Source organism: Paramisgurnus dabryanus, chromosome 2 (genome assembly GCF_030506205.2).
Source record: "Paramisgurnus dabryanus chromosome 2, PD_genome_1.1, whole genome shotgun sequence".
Classification (NCBI taxonomy): domain Eukaryota; kingdom Metazoa; phylum Chordata; class Actinopteri; order Cypriniformes; family Cobitidae; genus Paramisgurnus; species Paramisgurnus dabryanus.
Genome location: NC_133338.1, coordinates 54,930,548 through 54,943,924, shown reverse-complemented (window position 1 = coordinate 54,943,924; position 13,377 = coordinate 54,930,548). Strand labels below are relative to the sequence as shown.

The window sequence follows — 13,377 nt, the reverse complement described above, 5'->3', positions numbered from 1 at the left end:
CTCCGGTAGGCTGGCCCGGCCCAACCGTAACAATACGCGTCTGAGAGGAGGAGGGCGTAAAAAACAGGTTGAAGAAAAAATCCATTGGAGGAGGATGCTGCCAAATGTGCCAAACCTACAGATTTATTTTCAAGAGGACAAACAAAAGTGGCAACAGGTAACTTAAAGAGAAATAAGCCTAGTAATGATTAGCATTAGCAACGTAATTATTCGGCTAATACCGTTGTCAAACTATTTACAAACCAAAAATTTTTTTTTGTTAAAATATTACCCTTTTGTGTATACATGGCGATTCATAGACTTTGCAAATATTATGCAAGCAGCTTCTGAGCAGTCCCCCGCTGAAAATGAGGAGGCCATGAGTAAACAATATGAATTAAAGTTATTTAACCCTCAGGTTGTGTTCAGAACCCTATAACACCTTTTGTTTTCCCAGTCAAAAATGACCAGCCTAAAAAAGCTTATAAATCACTTGTTATGCCATTTACCCAATATTGTATTCAATATTTTTGTCAAATTGTTTTCTTTTTTAATTAGGACTTTTATATTTCTATTGGCATTAATCATCGGCCTCATAGCAATAGCAATGCTAATAATTTATCAACCTTTCCTTATGGAATACACTCTAAAAAGGGCTGGGTTATTTATATATTTTATATATTGGACAGAACACACTGCTGGGTTAAAATTGACCCAGTGCTGGGTTGTTTTAACCCAACTGTTGGGTTATTATAATCCATGGTTGCATAACAACAGCCCAACATAGGGTTATTTTTAACCCAGCATGTGTTCTGTCCAATATTTACCCATTATGGGTAAAAAGTAACCCAGCCTTTTTTAGAGTGTAGAGGAATATTTTTGTTAACTTCTTATCTTAAGTGAAATATTATTTAACTTTTACATTATTTGTTGAACCATTATATTAATAAAAACTATAGTAAGAGCTGAACTGTTGCTTTATTTATCCAATTTGAAAAAAGTGCTAATTTGGAATAACACTATGGAAAAAGTGGGCCGGTCTTGGGCCTGAAACTCCCGGGCTGAAAAGTGGCCCCACTCCGGCCCTGGTGGGAGCCATGGCCGGACTTACCATTGGGCTTGAGCCCAGGGGCCGCGGCCAATAGGGGCCTCCGTGCTTGCTTGCGTTCGTTTGATTTATTCAGTCGTTTTCATTATTTATTTTACAGCCTATTGGTTGGTGCGGAATTGTTTGGTGCTGCATTTAATTCGTTTATATATATTTATATATATATATATATATATATATATATATATATATATATATATGTCAGTCATCTTGGTGCTGAATATGACGCGTTTACTGCTTTTAAAACCCATAGATGCTAGTATAATAGCGAATACGCGAAATGGGAGTCTTGAATGAGCTTTACATATAACGAGAAAGAGCAACGCGAAAATGAAGCGCTCAGTATGAAAAAGATTACTAGAGTAGGCTATGGTCTTGTAACTCTGTTTTTCTTGTTTGTTTGTAATCTAACATGATACGCCGGTATACGCAGTATACCCTCTAGGAATGGTCAAGGATTTCCATATACCCATTAAAAAATGCGTGAGGATACTTAACAGTGTTTGACAAAACTTTGACACTTTCATTCATAAATTGACATCTGAATCACTCACCATTCACATGTTCCACTTGCTACTTTGGCGGGTTGAACCTCATATACAGTCGGCTATTTGGTATTTGGTGTAATAATATATTATTATTATTATTATTATTATTATAGCGATGACGCTTCTCTCAGACCAATCAGTGACCTACAGTGTTTTCGCTTCACGTTTGGTATCAGCTCGGGTCGCTTGGAACCCCAACCGAGGTGGTACGAAAAAAAGTATCGGGTACTACGTACTGCACCCAATGGAAAAGCTCCCAAAAGTAAGCTGACCCGACCCAAACTAAACTAAACCGTGGGGTACTATGCAATGGAAAAGCGCCATAAATGGCTTTTAAAACTTCAAAGCAGAACAGATCTCTCATGGCAACACATCAAGATTAAAGTTTTACGACCACAAAGAATGTGGGAGATTTTGTAACATAAAGAGAAACTTTCTATTTAGTCATGCATGTATTCACTTATAAATGTATAAGGGAAAGGTCTTAATCAACTATTTCTAATCTCATCATGGATTATGTTCTTGGTGTTTATGTTATATTAGTATATTAACCCAAACTAGTTTAAATGAATGTTTAGTATTATTTACTTAATCCAAATCATATCTAGTCCTTGTTTGCTTTATGTTTAGGACACTCTTCTTCATAATAATATTATGAAACTCTTTATAATTTCCACCTTAACATCGAATCCAATTCCATATGCAAAACAGCATGTTGGAAGACAAAGACAGTTAACTTTCCCTCTGAAAGTGTGACCTCTGATTGGGTCAGACACATCTTAAAGGTGTGACCTCTTCACAGCTTAAAAACCCCTGCCTAAGAACACAACCAAAGTTCTGAGTTCTGAGTAGAGTTCTGTGGTTTTTCTTATGCAAGAAGCTGTTCTGAGTTGGGAGTTGTTATCTGAGTTCTTATCTGAGTTCTTGTGTGTGGAGCACACACATCTCTTAAGTTTTTCTTTCTGGATACATTTGAGTCCTTCCAGGACTCTCATCGGAATGAGGTACGAAAACTAGACGTTTCCAGCGTACCTCTAAGTTTGTGCCAGGCCTTGGCCTTGTCTTTTTCATTTTTCCAAGGATCATCTGCATCAAGTTGGTTTCTCTCTCTCATCAATCCTTTCAGCCAAGATCAACGGAAGCCTCACCAAACTACATCGGGACACTTTCTTTTAATGGGCAAGACATGCAAGTATCATACCTAAGGGCAATTTATAGTCGTGCGTAGGTTCTACGGCGTAGCTATCCGTAAACTGTGCATAGTTCTGCGTATAGCCTGACGCGCACCTCGCAAAAATTTTAACAGCGCGTCAGATCTACACAGACCGCAAGCGCTGTGATTGGTCCACCAGAACCCCTCCCGTCAGGAAAAAAAACTGCGTCATAGGTATTTTCATTTGTGACAGTGAAAACAAAGAAGAGCCAAGTTGAGGAGTGATTTACAGTTTTTTTCGATTGCTAAACGCCAGTGGGCACAACTGGAGTCACATGTGCAAAACTCTAACTACAGTCTGCACAGCAGCAGTTCATGTGGACCAAACTCTAGTTCGTTTTTCATTGCTTGAACACAGTTTTCAAAACTTTACACACTTATTCCATGACTTTAACCACAACCTGCACAACACTGTGGATTTACAGCACTTTGTTCAAATGCTAACACACTGCTGTCAAAACTGTGAATCACACATTCAAAACACAATTGATTTCAGCCTTGTGCCTTTCAAACACTGCTGATTGCAATTTCATATAAATATAAATTCCAATTTCATATATATATTTCATTTATATATAATATTACCTTTCATGTACTTTAAGTTTCTACCTTTTTTCTCATTACTGTAATTCCGTAAATTACTACAGACAACTTGTGACGGTTGGAATGAGGCAAATGCAGGCTGAGGATCCAAATGCAGTTTTAGTAAGAATTTAATGAATAAAAATGGTAACAAAACATGGCAGGTAAACACAGGAGATAAACACAGGGTACATCCAACATTGACTGACAAACAGGAAATGAACTAACAGGGTATATATGTATGACAAGAACCAATCACAAGGCAGAGACAATGAATCACTAAGACAACAAACAAGAGGTAATGAGTGAAACAATGAATGTCCATGGTAACAAACAAGGGGGCGGAGCTACACTAATTAACACAGGGAGAATGGCATACATGAACACAACTCAAACACAGGTTGCACAAAGACATATGAATACACCAAAACACAAATTAACACAGGGACACAGGGGAACCATGTTACATAGCCCCCCCTCAAAGGGGCGGCTTCCAGACGCCCCCCAGAAAACCCCAAAGTCCAACAGTCTAGGTGGGCGGTGGCATGGAGGTGGACCCGGGGGAGGAATGGTGGGCCAGGGCCATGAAATCCCAGGGGCAGGGGCCAAGGCGGAGCCGCGGGCGGAGGCAGGGACCAAGGCGGAGCCGCGGGCGGAGGCAGGGACCAAGGCGGAGCCGCGGGCGGAGGCAGGGACCAAGGCGGAGCCGCGGGCGGAGGCAGGGACCAAGGCGGAGCCGCGGGCGGAGGCAGGGACCAAGGCGGAGCCGCGGGCGGAGGCAGGGACCAAGGCGGAGCCGCGGGCGGAGGCAGGGACCAAGAAGGAGCCGCGGGCGGAGCAGACAGCCAGGGCGGAGACTGGGACCAGGGCGGAGCCGCAGGCGGAGCAGGAACCCAGGGCGGAGCCGGCAGAGCAGGAACCCAGGGCGGAGCCGGCAGAGCAGGAACCCAGGGCGGAGCCGGCAGAGCAGGAACCCAGGGCGGAGCCGGCAGAGCAGGAACCCAGGGCGGAGCCGGCAGAGCAGGAACCCAGGGCGGAGCCGGCAGAGCAGGAACCCAGGGCGGAGCCGGCAGAGCAGGAACCCAGGGCGGAGCCGGCAGAGCAGGAACCCAGGGCGGAGCCGGCAGAGCAGGAACCCAGGGCGGAGCCGGCAGAGCAGGAACCCAGGGCGGAGCCGGCAGAGCAGGAACCCAGGGCGGAGCCGGCAGAGCAGGAACCCAGGGCGGAGCCGGCAGAGCAGGAACCCAGGGCGGAGCCGGCAGAGCAGGAACCCAGGGCGGAGCCGGCAGAGCAGGAACCCAGGGCGGAGCCGGCAGAGCAGGAACCCAGGGCGGAGCCGGCAGAGCAGGAACCCAGGGCGGAGCCGGCAGAGCAGGAACCCAGGGCGGAGCCGGCAGAGCAGGAACCCAGGGCGGAGCCGGCAGAGCAGGAACCCAGGGCGGAGCCGGCAGAGCAGGAACCCAGGGCGGAGCCGGCAGAGCAGGAACCCAGGGCGGAGCCAGAGGCCAAAGGAGGACTGGATACCAGGGTGGTGCTGGTGGTATCAGGAACCTGGGTACAGGAGAACAGAGAGAGGCCCTCTGGGCCTGGTAGACAGAGCAGTGAGTTCAACTATTGTCATCATGGACCAGGCAGTGAGGGCAAGGAACTTGGGGATAGCCATCGTGGGACAGACAGAGAGTTCCGTACTGGCCATAGTTTTGGTGACAATAGAAAGTCCTTGGAGCTTCGGGGTGACCACACTAGCATACCAATGTGGCTCAGATGACTCCGTGGGCTCAGGAGATTCATTCGACTCGGGAGATTCATTCGACTCGGGAGATTCATTCGACTCGGGAGATTCATTCGACTCGGGAGATTCATTCGACTCGGGAGATTCATTCGACTCGGGAGATTCATTCGACTCGGGAGATTCATTCGACTCGGGAGATTCATTCGACTCGGGAGATTCATTCGACTCGGGAGATTCATTCGACTCGGGAGATTCATTCGACTCGGGAGATTCATTCGACTCGGGAGATTCATTCGACTCGGGAGATTCATTCGACTCGGAAGATTCATTCGACTCGGAAGATTCATTCGACTCGGAAGATTCATTCGACTCGGAAGATTCATTCGACTCAGAAGATTCAAACATGGGAATCGGGGGACTCGGGAGATTCACTCGGCTCAGAGGACTTGGGAGATTCACTCCGCTCAGAGGACTCGGGAGATTCACTCGGCTCAGAGGACTCGGGAGATTCACTCGGCTCAGAGGACTCGGGAGATTCACTCGGCTCAGAGGACTCGGGAGATTCACTCGGCTCAGAGGACTCAGAGGAAAACACAGGAATGCCGGCCGCCCGAACCGACATCATGGGGGTATCCGCCAAACTGGAAACCAATCGACCAAACCAGGCCTCAACTGGAAATACAGGTGTGGTGACAGTCTCGTGTACCGTTTCGGATACAGCGGCCGCCATCTTGTACACAGGCTCGGGAACGAGTATAGATGTGGTGGTACTCTTGGGGAAGGGTGTGCTTCGGATAGCCCTCCTGGAGCCTAGACCTGGTTTGACCATCGTAGTGGGCTCTACAATGGCCATCTTAGAAGCAGGAGTCGCCACGCGTCCTGGGCCAGCCACCGCAGGCGCAGCACACACAGGCATCCACGACCGGCCTGGCTCCCCAGCCTGCGGAGCCTGATGCCTACTGCCCCCCCCGAAAAATTGTTTAGGCGAAGAGTCTGCCACTGCCTCGCCCACAGTGGAGGAAGACCCGCTTAGTGATCGTGCGTATGCCACCAACTGTTCAAACGACCCTCGACGACCATTACAGGTGAGAATGTCTTTATGTGGTTGTGATAATCCATGACAGAAAAAGTCTATCAACATACAATCGGGAAGGTGAGTGGTGTTAGAAATGTCCAAAAATGATTGAAGATGGTCCTCGAGGGACTGATTACCCTGGCGAAGGCGGACCAAAGCAACTGCTGGATCCATGTGTGGTCAGTCAATCTGTGACGGTTGGAATGAGGCAAATGCAGGCTGAGGATCCAAATGCAGTTTTAGTAAGAATTTAATGAATAAAAATGGTAACAAAACATGGCAGGTAAACACAGGAGATAAACACAGGGTACATCCAACATTGACTGACAAACAGGAAATGAACTAACAGGGTATATATGTATGACAAGAACCAATCACAAGGCAGAGACAATGAATCACTAAGACAACAAACAAGAGGTAATGAGTGAAACAATGAATGTCCATGGTAACAAACAAGGGGGCGGAGCTACACTAATTAACACAGGGAGAATGGCATACATGAACACAACTCAAACACAGGTTGCACAAAGACATATGAATACACCAAAACACAAATGAACACAGGGACACAGGGGAACCATGTTACACAACTGAAGCAAACTGCTAATTTTCATTTACCCTAAAAAATTATGATGTTCTAAAAAAAATATTGTGATAAATCAATAAATAAATCATTCTTTAAAGAAAACATTACTTGGTGTGACATCACTGAAATTGTTAAAACTGTAAAGATATAAAGTTAGTATTTTGTGTATTGGTGTTTGATGTTAGTGTTTTTCCTCTCAGTGTGTTGTGAGTGACAGTGTGTGTTATCTCAGTGAGGGTTGTGTTTAGTGTTTGGCTGCACGGAGCTGTTTTGAGCCATATGTTAAGAGTTGTGCTCAGGTGACTTTTGGTAGTGCAGACTGTAGTTAGAGTTTTGCACATGTAGCTCCAGTTGTGCCCACTGTCGTTTAGCAATCGAAAAAAACTGTAACTCAAACTGCATCAAAAGTCGCTGTTTATTTACATCCATCATTGCTGGTCTTCTCAAATTATACACAACAAGTTGCTGTTTCTTCTTTGTTTGTGGGTTAACTTGCTAAGCTTCTTCTTCATTCACGTTTGTGCTGCTACTGTGGTTACACGCGTGGATACTGCCTACCAGCGGTCTGGCCGGGTGTTTGCACGCCGATGCGGACGACGACGCAAAAGTATAAATGAAAACCGACGCGGAACCTACGCCGTCGCGGCTACGCCGTAAGACCTACGCACGACTATAAATCACCCTTTAGTCTTCTCCACTGATGCATCACTCATCATTATCCCCTTTTAACTCAAGTAAATTCGCATTAAGTAACTGATGGTTTGTTTTAGGCTTTGATCTGCTGAATTACAAATACTGCCATAACTTCATGCCTTATTCTTTTCTTTACTTAAACCTTTACCTTCTTCCAATGCTGAACTGTATGTGTGTGTGTGTGTGTGTGTGTGTGTGTGTGTGTGTGTGTGTGTGTGTGTGTGTGTGTGTGTGTGTGTGTGTGTGTGTGTGTGTGTGTGTGTGTGTGTATGTTTAGAGTAGTATGTGTTTAGTTAGTCAATAAAGTCTGATTTGTATCACACATGATGTTGTTTGTAGTTCTTGCTCATAATCTGGAGTCACTAATCATTAAAGGTATCGCTACCTGCTCTTAAAGCTGTTGGATCAATTTTAGGATATTCATCTCCTTAGCCATGAAAGCTATATCCTAATTTAGGCTTTAGTGTCTTACTAAACATTTGCTGGACGAGTGTTGGCCAGACACCAAGACCTTTATTTGATCCACATACTTATAATTGATTACAATCCATTGTAAGGACTTTAGATTTGAGAGTATGTTTCTTTCCCTTAATTGGGATGGTGGAGAATGTTTTTAAAATATTAATAATTAATATTATTAGTAATTAATTATCATTAAGCCCCTCCTTTAAAATCGCTACATTAATTGGTGGAGAATGTTTTTAAAATGTTAATAATTAATATTAACATATTACGTTCACATCAGACGCAAAAATAAATTAATGATCTTCTCCACTTTGGTTTTTGGTGTTTAATATTACATTATGGTCTTGTCATAATTATTAAATAACATCCTAAAATCTTTTCTTTTTCATTCTTAAACACTGCACCACTTTATAACATTATATGGTGTGTAATAAGGTGAATGTTTATCAATACTTATTATTCTTTTCTTAAGCTAAGTCTAACACAATGATTTTAAATGTTGTTATGGGGTATTTTTTAATGTGCAGGATTAGTTTGGATTTGTGACATCCCTAAAAATACATGATTTAATTTTAAACTGGGCTTTAGAGATATTGGGGAAGTTTCCTAGTCTGGTCTTATCCTAGTTTTATCTGTCTTAATTTAAACACATCTTGCACTGATATATCTTAACATACAGTATATCATTGCCATTGTTTTGTCTCAAGACGCACACCAGTAATGTTTTTTGTAAGGTTTGTTTGTAAAAACTACTTGAATGATATGATATAACCTAGCAATAGGCCTAGTGCTGGATTAATCTAAACCCTGTTGAGAAACTTCCCTATAATATAGTTCTATGATATATTATTTATTTTAGGTTGTTTACTGTATGTGTGCACTCTCAGAAGATAATTTACACAAGCTGTCACTGGGGTGGTAGTACACCTTTGTACCTAAAGAGTGCATATAATGGGTACAAATGTACCTATATCTGTAACTAAATAGTAAATATTAGGACCCATTTAAAGGGTACTGTCCCAGTGACAGCTTTTGTACCTTTTGTTCTGAGAGTGTAGGGCCCAACATTTATTCAAGCCCAGGGGCCTCCACCCTGGTAAGTCCTGGCCTGGTGGGGGCCCTGCCCCTTTGATGGGCCCCAATGTACATTACATTAAATCTGTAACTTTTATATTTGCTGTCAGAAAAATTCTGTTAATTAATAAATAAACAAATATTTTACTCCCCCCATGCAATTACCCATGTGTGCTGCTGTCTTATCAAAGAAAAGGATATTATTATCAAAAGCATAGCAATACTGCAGAAGGGGTTCCACGAAGGCTGATATTTTAAACAATCAGAAATTGTTACATAATATTAATAATATGTAACACAACCGCATGTCTGTACCCCCCTTAGTTAGCCCCCTCGCGTTATGCTCGTATGCTCTTGGCACTTTTGATGCTAGTTTCAAACTGGAATAGGCATGGCTCTTTAACCCCCAGGGGTCCAAAAACGCGGGGACCCGTTTTGACGTGTTTTCTCCTTATCATAGCAGAATCAACTTAAAATACTCCATCATTAATAATCAAACACTTACGTGTTTGACATCATTTGAAACTCTGAGGGGTCCTCTTTAATTAGTGTACATTCACAATAACAAGAGAACTTTGTGTTTTGTCAAATAAAGAAAATAAACAGGGTGCGCATTTAGACATTTCTGTCTCCGCCAGCTGTCTTTCAAATCACGTTACAAAAATCAGTTGAAACTCTGCGAATACTCGTCACACAAACATGATACACATATCCAAAAAAAGCCTGAAATTTCTACTTTTAAACAAGCTTATTATAATCAAAAACAAATATTTCCTGTTTATATAATCTGCATTGAAGTAAAGAGAGTACCGTTTTTCCTGGCTGAGCTCATTATCTTTAATTCGGTCACGCCCACAAGCTTTTGACATGGTAATGGAGAGACCAGCAGTTCCAACAATAATAAACAAAGCGTAAAGTTTGATCAGATTTAAAGACTTTACCGCATATTTGGATTATAAACTTTATACACACACGTGAGGAATATCTTCATTTATGTCTGGACATTGAGGAAGAGAAGCGTTCATCTTTAACGTTACCTAAGAAGAAGAACAATGGAAGACGCAATGGAGGAGGATATATTCATGAAGAAACTGTAAGTAATTTGTCTTCATTTATATTTGCTATCATGTAATATGTTATGGCTTGTGCGGTTCAGCCTACATAAGCAACCTCAGCAGACTGCACGCTTCGGATTGAAAAACTTTCGCATTGTTTACAAACGAGTACACGTGATTTCACGTAATGGCGGATTTCATTGTTAGATGCTGTACAGTGTTAGACACAGTTATTCACTTTCGTATCCTTCATGGCAACTCTGAGTAATGCTGCACTGCGGGATCTGCTGTAATATGATATTGTTTACATGCAACGCATTCCATACATTGCGCTTTACACGCGACACCGTTTTATTATGAGCGAAAACAGCTTTTTATATAACTAACTTTTTTAATAACAGGTCTGCATCCCTCTCATCAGTACAAAACTATGAAGGTGGAAAAACATATTCACACTTTTTGGACATAAAGTTATATGGTAACATAAGCCACATGAAGTTTACAGCTCTGTTGTTTATCAGTTTCTCATAGAAGTTAAGTTTTTGAATAGGGTGTGTTCGCAAATAAACTGAAAATGTCCTACTGACCTTCATTTCTATTTTGATTATATTGTTAACTTCTTAATAAACCTCAAACAAACATGTATACATTTGTCCTCACATTCTTTACTGTAGTTCCCTCCTGCCTCATTATGCAGCTCATTATGCGAGGCTTTGTTTGCTAGCTGTCAATCAATCCTTCTCGCATACGGCCCCTCTAAACAAAAAGTGTCTTACAATTTCTAAATCAATATATTGGTTTATGTGAATGAGTAGGCAGGATGATTTTCACATCATTTTAAAGAAAAACTCTAGACTACTAGATTCTGTTTAGGAAAGTCTTGTTAAAACATGTTTAGTATGGGTTTTGTGGACTTATATCAGTTACTTAAAATGTTTGCTTTTTTTAAAACCACGCATAAACATTTTTCTCTCAAAAATACAAACATGTACATACAAGTAGCTCATATAATATTTTAGCCCAGTTTGTGCTGAACACAGTGGTATGAGACACTTGCCATTATTATGTTTTAAAGCAACTGAAAAAATACCAAATGTAAGAGCATGTCACAACCTCTGACAGTGTCCCAAAATGGTCGGACCCCAGAGGGTTAAACTTGCGGTAGAAAATGCATGATTTAAAACATGAAGAGGATTATCCGTCTGGCAGGCAGTAACAAAAGAAGCAGCAAGAGATAGCGATGAGTAAATGTGAAAAAATGATTGGCTTACATACTCTAGGTGTACATTTCATAGTAATTTTGCTGCGCGTAATTTTTTGCTAGAAGAGTAAAAGGAACTGGTTAGAGATGGCAGGCCAGATCTTGACATTTTTTGCGATCATAACAAACACCTGCAAGGCCTGAAAGAGATCAAGCATCAGCCAAGAAAAAGTAACTTAAAAGTAACAAGTATTACTTTCCATGAAAAGTAACTAAGTAACTCAATTAGTTACTTTTTTGGGAAGTAACTTAATATTGTAATGTATTACTTTTAAAAGTAACTTTCCCCAACACTGCTGGTTAGCTAGGGTTAGCAGCAGCATGTATTATGTAGTGTTAGCTTGATTAAAGGCTCTCTAAGCAAATCTGTGCGACGTCACTTGTTGTTGATATTTGAACTGTTTTCAAACAAACGGAGCGTAGCTAACTCCTCCCCCTCCCTCTACCTTCCGTGCTTTCATGAACGCGACCAACCCCCACCCCCAAATCCTTCTTGGCGTTTATTGGCTGTAATACTTTGTTTTGTTTCGTGGTGCACTGTGTTTGGCCACTGTGTGTATATTGAAGTTTGTAGAGCCTGGACTGTCTACAGAGATCGCGTTTTTTTACAGTTTGATCAGCGGTCAGGTAGCAAGCAGATAGTGAGGAGATGTTTGCTGTATGTAATAAAAAATGTTTTATGGTCTAAAACGCGTCAATTCGCTTAGAGCACCTTTAATGCAGGCTGAAATGGAATAGGACAGCCTATTATAAACATAAAGATTGCATTGTACCTCAAAGAGTTACCTCATGAAATGACACTTTGGGGAAGAACATCACGAGTGTGATGGAACCGGAAGGTATAAAATGTATACGGTTCAAGTATTGTACATGATTGACTGTAAGTACATAACTTTTAGCTATTTTCATTTATTGAAAACCCTTTTAAACCATTTAATCTTAGTCAGCCATCATTATACACACTGACATAGGAAAGAAAGATATTCAGTAAAATGAGAGTCAGTGATATTATGTAATTGTAACTGAAAGTAAAGAACCAGACATTGCTCACCCATTCTTATACATTCTACTGTGGCATGAGCCCAGATGTCTATCATGGAGGTCATGAACTTATAGCAGTGTCCCCTAAATGGGATCCAACTTTCAAGTTTCATTGATTCGGGGCAGTTACCCGGCAGCTGAGGAGGATCTGTAGGGGCAAAAACTGTGGAGCAGTGTGAAGGATTAGTACATCTCTGTCTGAATTCAATCTTTTCAACTCCTAAAATACAGCACTTTGCTTGTAAAGCCACTTAAAGGTATGGTACACATATACTTGTTTAACATCTGAACTGCAGATGAATAACCACACTACTCACAATCCTTAAGAGACAGATCATCATCACATCCACCAATCAGGGACATAAATAATAATAGTAATAATGAAATACCTGCTGATTTTTTACAGAGGGAATAATATGTGTTGTTGCACGCTGCAGTTTTCCAGTCTCCATCCGTGTCAATATAAACACAAGCTAAATTGTTTTTGGGTTCTCCTGTAGCCCATTTACTGTATCTTAGAAGCCAGTTATCCACCCAGCGATAGCGTCCAAGTGTCTGAAGAAACCACATTACCACACTCATATGTTAGTAAAATCATTTCTGCAGTGTGTATAGAGTATATAATATTACATGAATGTGTTTATTGTGAAGAGAGATTAATTTATTACCAGGTTACTGTTGAGTCCGATCCACAAAGGTTCTTTGAGTTTGTCGACTTGTAGGCTGGTGTACGCCTGACTGATGGAGTCCAGTACACTCGCAAGATCAGCATCATCAGCTTTACACTGTCTTCTCGCTTCATCCCAGCTCATCTTCTCCAGCTGGACCTTATATAAATCATTGCCCAGACTGAAGTATTTCTGTGGTACTGCTGTGGTCACGGGAGCAGACAGCTGAGAGTCTAAAACAAAAAGAAAAATACTTACAGATTATCTACAGTAAGAGATTTAAGAAGCGACCCATAA

The 13,377-nt window shown here is 41.9% G+C and overlaps 1 protein-coding gene across 1 annotated transcript in view; it reads right to left on the bottom strand.

Annotated features, from left to right (window-relative positions):
* LOC135743931 (macrophage mannose receptor 1-like) overlaps positions 1 to 13,377 on the bottom strand; it is a 62,886-nt gene that overhangs the window by 5,089 nt on the left and 44,420 nt on the right. The window contains exons 24-26 of the mRNA XM_073813249.1: positions 13,081 to 13,313; positions 12,802 to 12,967; positions 12,423 to 12,575 (exon numbers count right to left, since the gene is read on the bottom strand). Of these exons, the coding sequence (XP_073669350.1) occupies positions 12,423 to 12,575; positions 12,802 to 12,967; positions 13,081 to 13,313 (552 nt within the window). The remainder of the gene's footprint in view (positions 1 to 12,422; positions 12,576 to 12,801; positions 12,968 to 13,080; positions 13,314 to 13,377) is intronic.